Genomic DNA, 14,735 nt, shown 5'->3' with positions numbered 1-14,735 from the left:
CCAAGTGTGGAGCTAAACTGTCAACCCCATAGGGAAGAACGCAGGAGCAGATCTGTATGACCTTGGACCAGGCAGTGGTTTTTCAGGTGTGACTCCTGAGGCACAGGAAACCAAGGGAAAAACAGATGCATTTGACTTTATGGAAATCAGAACCTTACGTGCCTCGAAGGAAACTGTCAGGAAAGTGCAAAGACAAGCCCAGGAGGGAGAGGATGTTTACGAGCCGTGTGTCTGCCAAGAACGCGTAACAAGCAGCTTGTGTAACGTGGCGCTCAGCGTCCGGTTGAAGCTGGACGAGGGGTCTGAAGAGACGCTTCTACGGAGAAGACACACAGCTGGCCGCTGCCTGCATGGAAGGGTTTGCGGCGGCGGCGTCCCCAGGGGAGTGCAGATCAAACCGGCCGTGAGACGCCACCTCGCTCACCTGCACTAGGATGGCAGCGGCAAGAAGGACGTGAGCCGCACCAGAGGGGACACTGGGGGACGCGGGGGACGCAAGCCTCACTCACTGCTGGTGGGAACGGGAAATGTGGCAGCTGCTAGAAACCTGCGTGTCCCTCAGAAAGTGAACCACGGGATCACCGTGTGGCCCAGCATTTCCAGCCATCAGCGCACACTCTAGGACGGATGTAGGCGTTCACGCAGAGGCTGGTCCGAGAGTTCGCAGCAGCTTTATTTACATGGGACATGTTGTATTTACGTGCGACAGAAGGGACGGGAACAACCCGGTGTCCGTCAGCTGGCGCCTCCGCACAGGGGGCCCGTTCGTCATGAAAGGAGAGACGCGTCGGCACAGGGACTGTGTGGATGAGCCGGGAACGCCTGTGCTGCGTGGGCGAGGCCAGACCCCGTGCCGCTTCCCGGCTCTGCAGCCCCTGAGCGTGGGCCCAGGGTGCCCGCCTGTCCCTGTGCAGTCTTCCATTGAGACAAGGTGGTGCCCTTGGGTGGGGAGCCTCCCGTCCGACTGAAATTGGAGATTCACGTCCATTCCTCAGTCCAGCTCATCGAGTGCCGCGTGGTCTGAGGTACAGCGTGGAGGTTTGACTACGCGACCCCTCTCCGTGCAGTGGGCGAGCAGGACGGTAACATGGCCACCGAGCAGCAAAGGGGCACAGTGTCCCCCGTTTGCGGCCCCAGGACAGATACGCAGGCTTAGGGCCCTGGGCTGCATCATTCCAAGCGAGGGAGTCGGCGGGCCTGTCACCTGCTGTGGCTGAGGGGACTTCTCTGAGGACACTGTTTGTTCTCGCCCGCCCGTCCAACCTCCACTTCCCCAGAGGCACAGGCTGTCCATCGTCCGTCGTGGGGACAAGTTGCCAGAGCTCCTTCCCGTGGGTCCCCTAGAGCCGGGCTATCAGGATGGAGGTGGAGACGTGGGGGCAGAGCTCAGCCTGGAGGCTCGGGAAGGACCTGGTCAGACGGAGAAGCAGCAGGCCCCCCAGGGCCGGGCAGGGGCCGAGCAGCTCGGACCTGAGGGTGGGGGAGTGTGAGCCCCGCTGGGGACGCCGCCTCTACTGGTCCCGCCTGTGGGCAGGTGTGGGAGGGGGCCGATGGGTCCACACGAGTCCTGGCGTCAGTGTGGGTGGGGTTGGGGTGACAGTGCCTTTGCCGTAGGTGGTTGAGGGCGGTTGAGGACCAGGGCGCCAGCCGGGCGCCTTGCAATGGGACGACAGCGCTCCCCATCTGAACCGCCGTCCACAGGGCGGGCCGCGGGCAGCACTGTGAGGGTGCAGCCCTGAGCCTGCCCTCCTCGGCCTCTGCAGGGTCAGCTCGAGGCCCACCAGGAGGAGGGCATGGTGGTCTCACACTTGGCCGTTGCTGGCGTGGGGATCTGGGTGGCCTTCACCTCGGGGTCCACCCTCCGCCTGTTCCACACAGAGACCCTCAAGCATCTCCAGGACATCAACATAGCCACCCCCGTCCACCACATGCTGCCAGGTAAGGGCGGAGCCGGCGGGTGGGGCGGGCCTGGCAATCTCTGTCCTGTGTGTCCCCCCACCCCCGCCCTGGGAGAGGTGCTCAGGACGCCTCTGTGACTCCCATCTTTGCCTGGAGCCCAGCGAAAGCGCCACCCGGTTTATAGATCGGAAGCTGAGACCACACAAGCCTTCCTATTGCTCTCAAGGCGCTGGGGCAGGAGTGGGGGCGGGGCAAGGACCACAGTGGAAGAGCAGAGAAGGGGGGCCCTCAGGGTGGGGGTCACAGGGCAGCCTTGGCTGGGGTCCACCGGCCCCGAGAGGGCAGGGTGTCCATCAGCGGGGGTGAAACCAGCCAACGTGCAGAAGTGGGGTGTGGGAACTGCAGAGCTAGTGTGTGCCTGTGCGTGCCTGGTGTGCATGAGCACGTGGCTGGTGAGCACACGCATGTGCTGGTTGCGTGTGAGCGTACAGCTAGGTCTGTATAAGAAGGTAGCTGACATTTGTGTGGTCACGTGGCTGGTGTGTGTAGCATGTGGCTGGTGCTGCCATGTGCGCACCCTCCGTGTGTGCTTATGCATCCATTATGTACGAGTGTATGGCTGGTGTTTCAGCGTGTGCCCGGCACACGTACGCTTTAGCTGGCGTGTGGACATGCGGGCCGTGTGCAGGAGCCTGACTGGCAGCGGCAGAAGCGGCCGGGAGGGTGAGCTGACCCGGCTGAGGCGGGCTGGGAGTCAGGGGCAGGTGACTCTCGGCTCCTGCGGGAGGAGAGACAGATGAGACGCAGAGCACGGGGCTCCCACCCACCCACCGTGGACACTTTGCAGGAACCTCCCCTCCCGGGGTGCCCATGTCCCCAGTTCCTGTTAAATCAAAACTCAGGGGTCACATGTCAGAGTTGTGACCCCATGACTGCTGTTGGCCCTGAGCCGCAGGATGTGACTAATCTCCCTGTCTTTCCTTGACTTTTGCACTTCTGGTAACGACGCCCTTGATTCTCATCCCCCAGCGTGGCCTTTGACGTGCTTCTGGGCTCCTGCAGAACCAGGGACCGTGCCGTTGGTGGGGCACCCGCGGCCCCACTGTCCCCGAGAGCCCTCCTCCAGTCTGCGGTCGCCGTCACCTGCACGCTCCCCCTGCCCGTCCTGGGCCCCGCTGCCCCCTCGCTCACCCCGGGCCTGTCCTCGGGGCTCTTCTTCGGCAGCGTGCTGCCCGTGTGGCGTGCTCCCCTGCACCTGTGTGCAGCGTGTGAGGGGGCTCCTAGCTCACCGTGCTGCAGTGCTTCGTGCTTTGTCTGCATCTCACACCTGCTCCTGGGTGTGCGGCCCTGGGCCTGGTGGGCTGCGAGGGAGGTGGGCCCTTCAGAGCGGCGTTCAGGGACGCTCGGGGCGAGGGTCCTCTTGTGACACCCGGTGCTTGAGTCCCGTCCTCAGAAAGGTGTCTGAAATACGTCAGATTCTCGTTGCGTTTTGTGAGCTGGAGACCAGGGAGGCTGAAGACCCACGTCTTTCCCCTCCTCCTTCCATCCGCCTTACCCCCGAGCCCGTGTTTCACAGCGGGAAGCACCGTCGAGGTCTGCCTCGCCCTTAGGTGCTTGAGTGCGTGTGTGCGCACACCCGTGTGCACACGTGGAATTGCGGTCGCTGGGCCATCGTCCTCCCGGACGGACGGACACACAGGGTAAAACCTCGTCTAGAAAGTGCTCCTGATGCTGCCCGGGTGGGGCTCGTTGCACACGTGTGACAGTGACCGTGAGGTGGTCCTCTCATGCACTCAGTGGAGTATAAACTTCTCAAGCCAGAAAGAACAAAATTTGAAAGAAAAAAAAAGACTGTACTGTAAGTCACGGCTTTTTTATAGCTTAACAAAACTGGTAAAATCTGTCTAGTTCCCTGGAGGCGCGGGCTCAGCGCGCCTTCCCCGTGACTGTGACTGACGAGCTGGCCTCTCCCCTTCTGTCGGGGCTCAGTTCTCAACACCGCTGGCTTGAGCTCTTGACGGAAACCGCAGCGGGCCGACACCGCCCCGGGGGGACGCACTTTGGGGCCAGCTCGCAGGTTTCTGGGGGCGGCAGCCACGCCTCGGCTGCGGGGGTGCTCCGAGGGGCCGCGGCTCCAGCCGGTCACGAGAAGCCAGAGTGACGTCGGTGCAGCTGCTTCCTGCTGCGTCTGGGACGCTCCAGGGAGGATATTTGGATGTTCTAGGGCAGGGCCTCCCGCCAGAGTAGCCTTTCCACGTCCCCGCTGACTGAGCCCGTGGCCTGCCAGGGTGACGTAGCCCAGTGAACGGGCCAAGTTTTCCATTTCAGAAAAATCAGTGTGACTCTTCTGAACACCATCAACCACGTCGTAAGGGGATTCAGCAAATTAAACCAGACTCAGGACTGTTTATGAATTAGGGGACAAACTGAGAGTCGGGTTTCCTGTCCCTGGGCTCCAGGTGCCATCCTGGGCTGACCAGCAGCTGCCTGACCAGGAGCCGACCGTGCCCGCTGCCTCGGTTTCTGCGCCCGCGAGCTTGCGTCGCCCAGCTGGTGGGCCGGCCCCTCCAGGTGTCTGTAACCCACTCAGACCCCATGCAGCCATCATCAGCATCCCAACCGCCCCCCGCCCACCCCCACCGTGGTGCCGAGTGGGGGCCCCTCAGCCCGCAGCGTGGACACCGCTGCTGTGTGTGCAGCCCCCCCCGAATGGGGGACCCCCACGTCCCCCAGTTCCTCTTGCAGGTAAACTTTTCGTGTGTGAGGCGACTCTGGAAATGGAACAGACCATCATGCCTGGAGCTCGGGCTCTTGGCGAGCGTCTGGCTGCTTTCAGGCCGTGAGGACGCACAAGGGACAGCCCAGCTTTACCTGCTTCTGCCTTTTTATGGTGAAATCGGAGTTTGGGGGGCACTTCCAGGGGCCCCTCCAGGAGCCCCGTGGTCATTTCACTTGGTCTCTTCTACCTCCCGGGCAGAGAGATCTTCCCTCTCCTCGTGCTCATGACCTTTTTCCCACCTGGTGACGCCTCCCCGTCCCGAAGCCACACAGGGACCCTCTGTGCATTTGAATTGCTTTGACCTTTTTCCTTAGAGAGACGCATGCACGTCTGGAGAGAGGAGTTTCCTTACAAAGACCAGGGAAAGGTTCCCAGATTTTCACTGCCTGTGACACAACACAGATGCAAACGGACTAAAAGTCAGATGTTCCTAATTTGCTGTTTATTATGGCAGAGGTGGATAAACTCCTCAGGAGGATGAAAGATCATTTTCAAAATGCATTTCTGAATGAAAACAAATAGTAAAGTTTTATGCTTCATAATTTTAAAGCAAAATCTTTTTAATGTTTTTATCAGCAGTTAGAACTGTTCCGCATCACATTTCACGAGGATCTGTTTGCAATATGTAAGGGTAACCCGCACGTGGAGACGGGCTGTTTGCGAGTCCCATTTTGCTCGCTAGTTTTCTTTAAAGCCAAGTGACAGAATGAACGTATTTCAGATGCCTTCAGTAGCCCTAAGCCAGTCTTTAAAAAATTATAAATTCCCTGTGAAAGAAAATTTAACTCATAAACTCCCTTTTTGGAGAAGAAGTAAATGAAACTCAGTTTCCCAAACCAGAGCATTTCAGGATGATCCAGGAAATCACAAAATGACTTATTCGCGCAGTTTTCACTTACCTGCAGGACTTGGTTACCAAAACGAGGGTGTGGAAGGAACTGTGTGATGTGACACGGCTCGCTGAGAGCGTGCAGCCAGGGTCTGCGTGTTTGCACTGTTCCCAGAACTACCGTGTGTTAAAAGGAAGTTTATCTACACTTAGGACCACAGGACTGCAGCATTGTCTGATTTCTGTGACGGTGGCTTCAGAAAGTGGCTGCAGCTGGGGGGTAATAGCGCTCCCTCTGTCCACCCCGTTGTCACAGCGGTCTCCACTCACACCAGGTCTGCTGTAGGCCGTTCACAGCAGCGCTGGGAAGCAGTGTCCAGATGGAAAGACTGGTGGCAAGGAGCCTTCTGCCGTGTGCAGCAGGGTCATGGGGGAAGCTGGCTGGGTTCCACTGAAACAGGGCGGAGTTCAGCGCAGCGAGCTCTGACATTGTTTCGAATGTCACCTCCACCAGCTGCTTCCAAAACTCCGCCGACCGGCTCCAGGAGGGTCGGGGAGGGTGGTCTCAGATCCGTTCTCTGTCTCACGGGTAGTCGAGTGAGACTGGTGCTCTGGAAAGGTGCACCTGCATTTACTGCGCGTCCTCGGCTCTCCGGGGCCCACCTCCTGGTGTGACCGCCTGGCCATCGTGAACTGTGCCCAGCCTCGCATTCCGGAACGACTTTCTCACTAGCTTTTGGAAATGACCGCTCTGGCTCTCCCGTAGACGGACGTGAAGCTCCAGTGAGTCTCTAAAGCCGAGCCCCTCCCACCGCTGCCGTGGGCACACGTTCAGAATTCCTGGGAACTTAATACATTAGCTTTTTAGAAACAATATGATGTCTCTATTCAGAGATAAAACCAGATCTTTGGTTTTTGTGGTGCTTGGTTTATTTTGGGTTGGGTTGTTTTAAGTGACTTCTGTAGACACGCCCACCTGCCTTTGGCTCTGGTGTTCAGGCCGCGTGTCTTCGTGCTTCTTATCTAAGGCGAGCTCCAGGTCAAGTGCAGAGATGTTGGAAGCGATGCATTTCCAGGGAACGGGAGTCAGGTTGTTTTTGTGCCCCTGTTCTTCTCAGGAGCAGACTGGATTGCCTTTCTCTGCCCTTGAGCGCTGGAGCTGAGCGGACAGATGCCAGGAGGGGTTTAAAGCCACTCTGAGAGCCTAGGTGCTGCAGGCAGAGTCAGAACGGCAAGGGTTCCAGATTCACTCCGAGATGAGAGCAGTGGGAGACGGTCCCGTGCATGGGGTGCAGTTCTGCCCCGTTCTTCGCCCCCACTTCCCACCTTGCCAGATTGCTCAGCCTCCTTGGGCCTCAGGGCTGGAAAACAGAACAAACCGTAGCAAGCAGCCAAAAGCTCTGCAGGCCCGGACCCACTGATGTCGCACGTTCCAGGCTTCCCCAGAGCCCGCGAGACGGTCTCCCTTCCGAAAGAATGCTTGGGAAGTGCTCGTGTCTCTTCTCTGTGTTGCGGAGCTCGGCGGCACTAGGAGCCCGTCCTGCCTGTGGGGTCTGGACTTACCTGTCCAGGTGGGCTCCTCCTCGCAGGGGGCTGTGGTCTGATGTGCCTGTGTGTCCGCGTGCGCGTGGCTCCAGGGCCCCGGTGCTCTCACTGGAAGTGGATGGCGTTTGTGGACAGTTAGGGGGTTTGATGGGCTCTGGAAGCAGGGGGGATGCGCGTGTCCCTCAGGTGGCCGTGTGTCCTGCTAGGGGGCAGCCAGGAGGGCACCTGGAGATCGCTCCCTTGTCCAGCTGAAGCAAACACAGTGTCACTCTGGGGCTCCTGGGAGGGCTCGGCGTCGGCGCGGGGAGCGCTCTGGTGGGTCTGCAGTGTTTTGGGCAGTTCTTGGAGTCCCTGTCCCCAGCGTGTGCCGCTGCAGAGGCCAGGCTGCAGGCAGAAGCCCTACCTGTCTCCGCATGCAGGGCCCCAGCGGCTGTCTGTGACCAGCCTCCTCGTCTGCCACGGCTTGCTGATGGTGGGCACCAGCCTGGGCGTCGTGGTGGCCCTGCCTGTCCCTCGTCTGCAGGGCATCCCCAAGGTGACCGGTGAGTACCACCCCGCACTGTGCGCCTGCATCTCCCGGGCCTCTGTCCTGTCCTGTCAACTTGTAAAGCTTGCGGGTCTGTGTTCAGCTGCATCATCCTGGGAGTTGCTTAAATAATGTAAATTCCTTGGTTTCTCTTTTTTTAAATTTTACTATAAAGGCTCTGTCTGTTACTTTGAATCATCAGTTTATGCTTCTGTTTTCCTGTCGCTAACATCGTTGCTCCAGGGAGAATCTTATCCCCAGGACACATTTTCATGTTACCTTTATGCCTCTGGTTAGTTTGTATCAGTATATACAGTTCCGCTCAGTGAAAATGGATGCTCTTATATTTTGCAAAGAAGGCAGCCCAGCACGGGAGAACGCTCAGCTGTGCGCTTCTGTGACGTTGTGGGGAGATCAAACCGGCACAGCCTTTTCGGAAAGCAGTCTGGCATTATGGCCCTGGAGCCTGGGAGTGCGCGTGTGTCAGGAGTCAGGGTTTCCAAGTCGGGTCTGTCTCCAGAAGCAGCCAAATCCATGATGCAGGAAGAACAGGGAACAACCCAGAGGTCCCAAATGAAGGGCAGGGGGATGTCTAGGAAGGTGGTCACGTTGCCATTTTAGGGTGCGATGCAGCCTGTGCAAATGTTTGCAGAGAGCTTCGAATGACACAGAAAAATGTTAATTCTGTAAGTAAAACCAAGATCTCAAATTTTGTGTTGATTGTGGGATAACTCAAACAGATTTGTAGGAAACTCACTGAAATGTTAACGAATAAAAGATCTCTTTCTGTGGTTTCTTCCCAACGTCCACTCTGGAATCTTTCACTCTGGCTGCAGGCACCCCTCCTCCCCTCACCGAGGCTTGGCGGATCTATTGCAGACAGGTCTGTGGTTAGATAAATCCGTATTTTATCAGGACCCCCCCGTTAGGATTGAGGAGTTCCAACTCTGTACATTCATTTCTAAGTTCCCATTTTCATCGCTGTCTGTGACGCAGACGGAGGCTGCAGACGAGGAGCTCGTGCAGGTGAATGGGTGAGAAGGCGCGGGCCAGGACGCGGGCGTGACGGCCGGGGTGACCCCCCCCCCCCCGGCACACAGGCAGGACTGTCCTCCGGAGCCTCACGCCGTCCTCCCGCTGGTTTTCTCTGTAGTTTCGCCCCTTGTGCCTCAGAAAACCAGGTTGTTTTTCGTTGTGCCATTTTCACATGTACTCTTGTCTTGTGACACCTGAATTGCTCTGGACATCGTCTCCGAGCTGCATCCTCCTGGTCCTCTGACTGCATCACGGCCGGGGAGCGTGCCTGTCACCCAGGGACAGACCATGGATTCTAGTTGTTTCCGGCGCCGTGTGTTACAGGCAGCGCCTCCCTGGGCGTTTACCTGCCGCCCCTGCTCACAGGGGCACAGGGCCCCCTGGGTGTGCACCCGGGGGGGCGTCCCTGGGTGTTCAGATTCACCGGAGGCGCTCGGGTGCTGTTCCGGCTGTGTGTCAGGTCACACCTCCGTCGCCGGTGTCCGGGCATCCTTACCCCTCCACGGTCCCCCCAGTGCCTGCGCTGGCAGAGCTCTTAACTCGCATTCTGCTCTTCGAGGGAGCCTGTCACCCCACTGAAGGATCCTGCAGGTTACTGCGCTCCAGCCAAAGTGGGGTGAAGGCCCCAAGGCCCTGTGTTAGCCTTAAAGCATTTGGTGGAAGGGGCACATTCTCCCTGCAAGTGTAAATACCACAAATGTAAATGTAAACGTGACTCAGCACCTGCCAAGTGCTTGACAAACGGACGGCCTGTTCCCACCTGACTCTCGGAGTCGCGTGTCCTGCGGGGAGTCCGCGTTCCATAGAAAGACCTGTAAGGAGCGCCTGATGACTTTAAAATTCGATTCACATCACCTTTCAACTGAAAAGTCCCCGTTTTAGTTAATTCCAGAGAACTAACTTATTCCAAACCACAGAGCTGAGAGCTGGCAGCCAGCTCCGGGCAGCTGGGGCATGTTGCTCTTAAAACTGAAGTGTCTCAGGCGTTCAAGTTTTTAAGTCAAGATTCAGAAAAATTTTGCTAAATTGTATACTCTGGGAGCAGGTGAGAAGGCTTGTATGCCAAGAGCAGAAGAGCTGTTTTTCACTTTAGAGGTGTGATGCGAGTGTGAGAATGTAGAAAATGTCCTTAGAATTAACTAAAGGTCCCCGAGAATGTGACTGGAAGCTGTCTGCACCGTGAGCTGTCATGCGTGGGCTTTGTCCCGGGGACGGGGTCCCCTGGGTGCCCCTGTGGTCCTGCCCGTCCGCGAGGTCTTGCTGAGCAATGTCCCATTTCAGGAAGAGGCATGGTCTCCTACCACGCGCACAACGGGCCCGTCAAGTTCCTGGTCGAGGCCACAGCCGCCCTCAAGACAGATAAGGACAAGCCCAGAGACAGCCCGCCCCTCAGCGTGGACCCCCAGGACGAAGACCAGAGGGACGCACTCCCCGGCGAGGGGCCCGGGCCTTGCCCCCCTCGGAGTAGCCCTGATGCCGTGTGGCTGGGGGCTTCACTGGGCTCCACGACCCAGGCCAGCGACGTCTCCTCCTCGTCTGGGTCCCTGACGCCGTCCCAGGGCTCCGGCTCCCTGGAGCCCCGATCAGAGGAGGGCTTCCTCCAGGACCTCCTGCGGCACCCTGGCATCTCCGCCGGCCGAGGGCGGAGGGCCAGGAAGGCCAAGGCCAGCTCCGTGCTGGTGGCCTGTGGGGGCCAGGGCCACCGGCGGATGAGCAGGAAAGCCAGGCAGCAGCGGCCAGAGGAGCTGGTCTCCTCTGTCATGGTCTGGCAGATCCCTCTGCTGAACGTGTGAGCCAAGATCGCCACCCCGGACGGTCTCAGCCAAGCCCCAGGGCCAGGGCGAGCGAGCGTGTCTGCCCCGGTCGGTCAGCGTCCCTGGGGCAGAAGTGTGCGATGGCATCGAGGTGGCGCGTCCTGCCAGCACCTCCCCTCTCCCCAGCGGCAGGGCCGAGTGTGGAAGCTCGTGAGGACAGCCGGAGGTGGTCCCGGGAGGACACGGTGCCCCGACCCCGGCGCCTTAATCATCACGGCCCCTCCAGACCGGTTCTCACACTGTCCCATCTGTCACCTAGAGAATCTGCCAACTCAGACCTCACGGGGAAGCCCAGCACATTCAGCAGTGGAGGGATGTGGAAACGATCCTTAGTCAAGTGGCTTGATTCTGGCTCACTCCTTTTATTTATATGATGAACCTCAACTCCAGGGTAGAATGCGTTAACAGTGAAGAAGGCCAGGTAGCACTCACCAGTCCAGGTGGTGTCCTTGCTTTCCGAGGTGAGCTGGGTTTTCCAAAGAGGCATGATGTGTGTCTTGTATGTCTTTAACAAAGTAGTATTTTTATGTTGCATTTTGCTGTTAAAAAAACTAACAAAGGTTTAGTTGATATATTTTCTGTAATGTTTCACAAATAACTGCTTTGAACCAAAATGCTCAGCTCCTATCGAGATTGTAGACCTGAGTGCCGGTGCCAAAACGTTCACCTGTTCTCATGCTAAGTAAGCAGCGTCCGTCTCCGGGTCAGAGATGCGTGTGTTGTAGTGCGTGGAGACGTGCCGGCGGCGTGCTGGCCAGTCCTCCCTGCTGGCTTTGCACCTGTCGGCCAGGAACGCCGCCTGAAGGACGCAGGGGGCCGGCGGGGTGGGCACCCCTGCGGGCGGCGGACACGGGCGATAGGCAGCCCTCGGTCGGCAGGACCTGCCACTCGGCTGCACCGGCCTGCCGTCTGCGGTCGTCCTGTGCGGGGGTTCGGGGCTCATCGTGTGCCACGTGGATACATGATGTAAATTCTACTTACTGGATGGATTTAAAAAAAACAAAACTAATGCAGGCCTTCACCCGAGATGAAGTTGTCAGCACTTTACAGGTGACTAAAAATGCTAATTTTATGACTTCGCCAAATATTTTCCAAGGTGCGTGTGGACCCCCATGTGAAAGTAATACCTCCCCGAGCTTCTCAAACTATCAGCTGCTCTTATTTCATAAATAAAGTCTTTTTATTTAAAAACAGTATCGCGAGTTGCCCTTTCTTCCTGTAAAACGCAAAAGGGGCGGTTCTGTTCCGCAGAGGGTAGAACAGCCCTGCCTGATGCGGCCGCCCCGCCTGCGGCGCCCGGAGGTGGGCGGGCGCGGCTGCGCGTTAGCAGCACTTTGAGCTTGAAGCAGGAGCCGGGAAACTGTAGAGACGCACGCACTCGCCAGTTTTTGTTCTGAGTGACGCCGTGGGTTGGATGAGTTGATGTAAAACAGAGAGAGATGTGTGGCGTGATTAAAACCCAGCTTCTCAGTATTTCCAGGGGCCAAATAAGACGGAAGCGCGCGGATGCGCCTTTTACTTAAAGCTGGATGCACGGAGGTCTTCATCAGTGTCTCAGAAACTCAGGTTACAACTGCCGGCTCTGCCTGCAGCATAAATGAGGTAAAAAAAAAGTGCCAGGTGATGTTTCCGTTGACGCTGGGATATTGGCGACCTGTCGAGAAGAGCCTCACTGTCACTTGCGGTCCACCTGCACTTCGCCCGGTTTGCTTTTCAGCGGCGTGGTGAAGCTTTCAAGATTGCTTTACTCCTGCGTTTTGGTTAAGATGTGACATTGTTCTTTCCCAAATATAAACACACTGGCCGGCTCCTGAAGGTTTCCCTCCCGTGGGGAACTTGGTGGTTCTTAACCCCAGTGAGACAACGTGTGTAAGGAAGATCTGGGGAGACTAGGTCCTCACAGAGACGTCAGGGCCTGAAACTTGTCAGCAGTTCCAGGGAGTCCTTTCTCGGTGCTCCTGGTGTCCTGCAGCATGTCTCTGGGCATCCGGATCTGAGCGGGTGGCCATGCGTGCACCTCCGAGGGCGCTGACTGCGTGCTGGGGCCCACGCCTCCCAGGCAAACCGCTGGCCGACTGGCTCGGCAGACTCATCGTCATTCCGGAGGTCAGAGCATTTGTACACGAGGACAGCAGTTTCCACGTACAGTCAGATCCCGAGACAGGGCGAACGGGCTGAGGGGCTGGGAGGTAGCCGGGTCCCATGTTCCCAGAGTGTCCTGTCTGTTAGTCACGGTCTCTTCCGTCCCTGCAGACACGGTGGTGTTGGCTGTAAAGGACAATTCCAGAGCCTCACGGGAGGCAAAACCCGGGCACGTCCCAAGGATGTTTTATGAGCGCCACACAGCCCCAAATAACATTTTCACGGAGATCTGTTCATCAAACGCCGTGTCATTTAAATGATTTGAGTTGTTAGCTGTCATCGGGCACTGTGAGGGCCGGTCCAGCTCACCCCGCCTCGCCGTCCAAGCTTCAGGCTAGGGAGCGGGAGGTCCGGGGTGGGCACTGCAGGATTGGGGCGGGGGCTGGAAGCAGCTGCAGCAGGGTTCCCCATTGGGGGGGTCCTGTCACCTGTCACCCCTGGGGCCTGATTAGCAAACCCTGAAATGCGGGGTAAACCTCAGCCAGTGGGACCAGGGGTGGTGAGCCTGCAGGGCTGGCCTTGCATCTCTGCCGGGAAGGAGTGCGGCCGCAGGTGCGGGAGAGCTGCCGTCTCAGGTGAGTGAGGGCCGGTGGGCTCGTCTAAGGGATGTCGGTGCTGTGCTGTGTGAGGCCACCGTGCCGGCCTCCCCGGATGTGCTGGGCCCTCCTCGGGAGATGGGAACTGTTCAGACCGCCATCTGAAGGTGGGAGAATGTCCTTTAGATCCTGCTGGGCTCATGTGTGAGAGGGTCCTGGAGGACGAGGAGGTGGCCAGCCCTGGGGGACAGTGAGAGGGTGCGGAGTCCTGGAGGCCACACCCAGCCTCCACCCAGCTCTCCTCTGCTGCGTGCCCCCCACCCTGCTCCTCAGGTCCGGGATGCCCTCACCCTCTGCCCCCTCTCCTTGTTGGGGTCACCCCACCTCCTGCCCCTCCCAGCTGGTGGTGCCCAGGGGACTGCATCAGACCCCTGGCTTCCTCTCGAGCTGACATCCAGCCAGTCCAGAGCCCCCGCAGGGACCCTGTTTTTACTGGATCCATCTGGAACCCCTCCCGCACCACTTCCTGTTTCTGCCTCTGGCCGGGAGCACAATGTATTCTGTGCTTTGAGTCTCTGGGACTCGGGTTTCCCCAGAAAACCCATTTCCTCCTTACCGGTCACTCTGGGCCCGGCCCTGCTGTGAGGCCCCGGTTCCAGCAGGATAGGGAATGGGCAGGGGCCACGGCAAGGTCGGTTGCTGCGCTCTGGACGCTTGGCTTTTATGCGTGCACCGGTCAGAGCAGGAGCCGGGCGCCTGGAGAGGAGGCTTCCTCTCCGCGTCCAGACGGTCTGCGTCTGGCTGCGTGACCTGGGCCGGCTGCTCCTGGGGACGGGAGCAGCACTGGCGCTGAGCTGGGGAGGAAAGCGTTGTGTTTCCTTGGTGACCGCGTGTAACGGCTTCTCTCCCTGACGAGCCATGTGGCATGGAGGGGGGTCTCTGCAAATAGAGTCATCTGATTTGGTTTTCTAAATCATGTCCTGAAGTGTCCTTTTCTGCAAATACTTCCATAAATTGAATTTGATAAAATGTCCCAGATCCTGGGAAAGAGGGACAATTCATAACCAGCTTTCTCGCCTGTGAAGTGGACATAATCCAGCCCCAGGGACTGTGCATTTTGGGGGCAGCTTTGAGATTAATATGCATGGAAGTGTTTCATAAAACTGGGTTTTTTAATGAATAAAGGTCTCAGTAGTGGGAGTGGGCACTGACCTAGAGCAGCTGTGGGATGTCAGGTCACGGTTCCCGGGGAAGCCAGGTGGGAGGCTGCAGCCGCATCTCTCATTTTCCTTAAAAAAAAATCTGGAGGCCGTGTAAGAAAATGAGTGAACGAAGGTGCGGTGTTACTTTGCTGGCGGCCTCCTTGCCCGTGTGTCAGCTCTAGCTCAGGCACAGGGCGCTGGCCGCTCAGAGCCCACTTGCCCTCTCACGCCCTCGGCCACCCCTGCGCACGGGCATGGCTCACACACACACAAACGCACGCACATGCGTGCACACACATGCCCCTGCGCCTGCGCGGGCCGAGTGGCCGTGCTTGTTTGGCTGGAAGGAGGGAGCGGACAGCTGGCAGGGGCCTGGCTCTGCCAGGGTTTGCTCCCTGCATCTGCGAGCCCAAAAGCATTAACCCTTG

The 14,735-nt window shown here is 58.3% G+C and overlaps 1 protein-coding gene across 8 annotated transcripts in view; it reads left to right on the top strand.

Annotated features, from left to right (window-relative positions):
- ARHGEF10 (Rho guanine nucleotide exchange factor 10) overlaps nt 1–11,620 on the top strand; it is a 72,071-nt gene extending 60,451 nt beyond the window's left edge. For all 8 annotated transcript variants that reach the window (XM_064477612.1, XM_064477611.1, XM_064477610.1 and 5 more), the window contains 3 exons: nt 1,764–1,938; nt 7,472–7,594; nt 9,895–11,620. In XM_064477612.1, the coding sequence (XP_064333682.1) occupies nt 1,764–1,938; nt 7,472–7,594; nt 9,895–10,406 (810 nt within the window). In that variant the 3' untranslated portion in view covers nt 10,407–11,620. The remainder of the gene's footprint in view (nt 1–1,763; nt 1,939–7,471; nt 7,595–9,894) is intronic.
- Nucleotides 11,621–14,735: the final 3,115 nt, after the last annotated feature.

Source organism: Camelus dromedarius, chromosome 22, assembly GCF_036321535.1.
Source record: "Camelus dromedarius isolate mCamDro1 chromosome 22, mCamDro1.pat, whole genome shotgun sequence".
Classification (NCBI taxonomy): domain Eukaryota; kingdom Metazoa; phylum Chordata; class Mammalia; order Artiodactyla; family Camelidae; genus Camelus; species Camelus dromedarius.
This window is presented reverse-complemented; position numbering and strand designations above follow the sequence as displayed.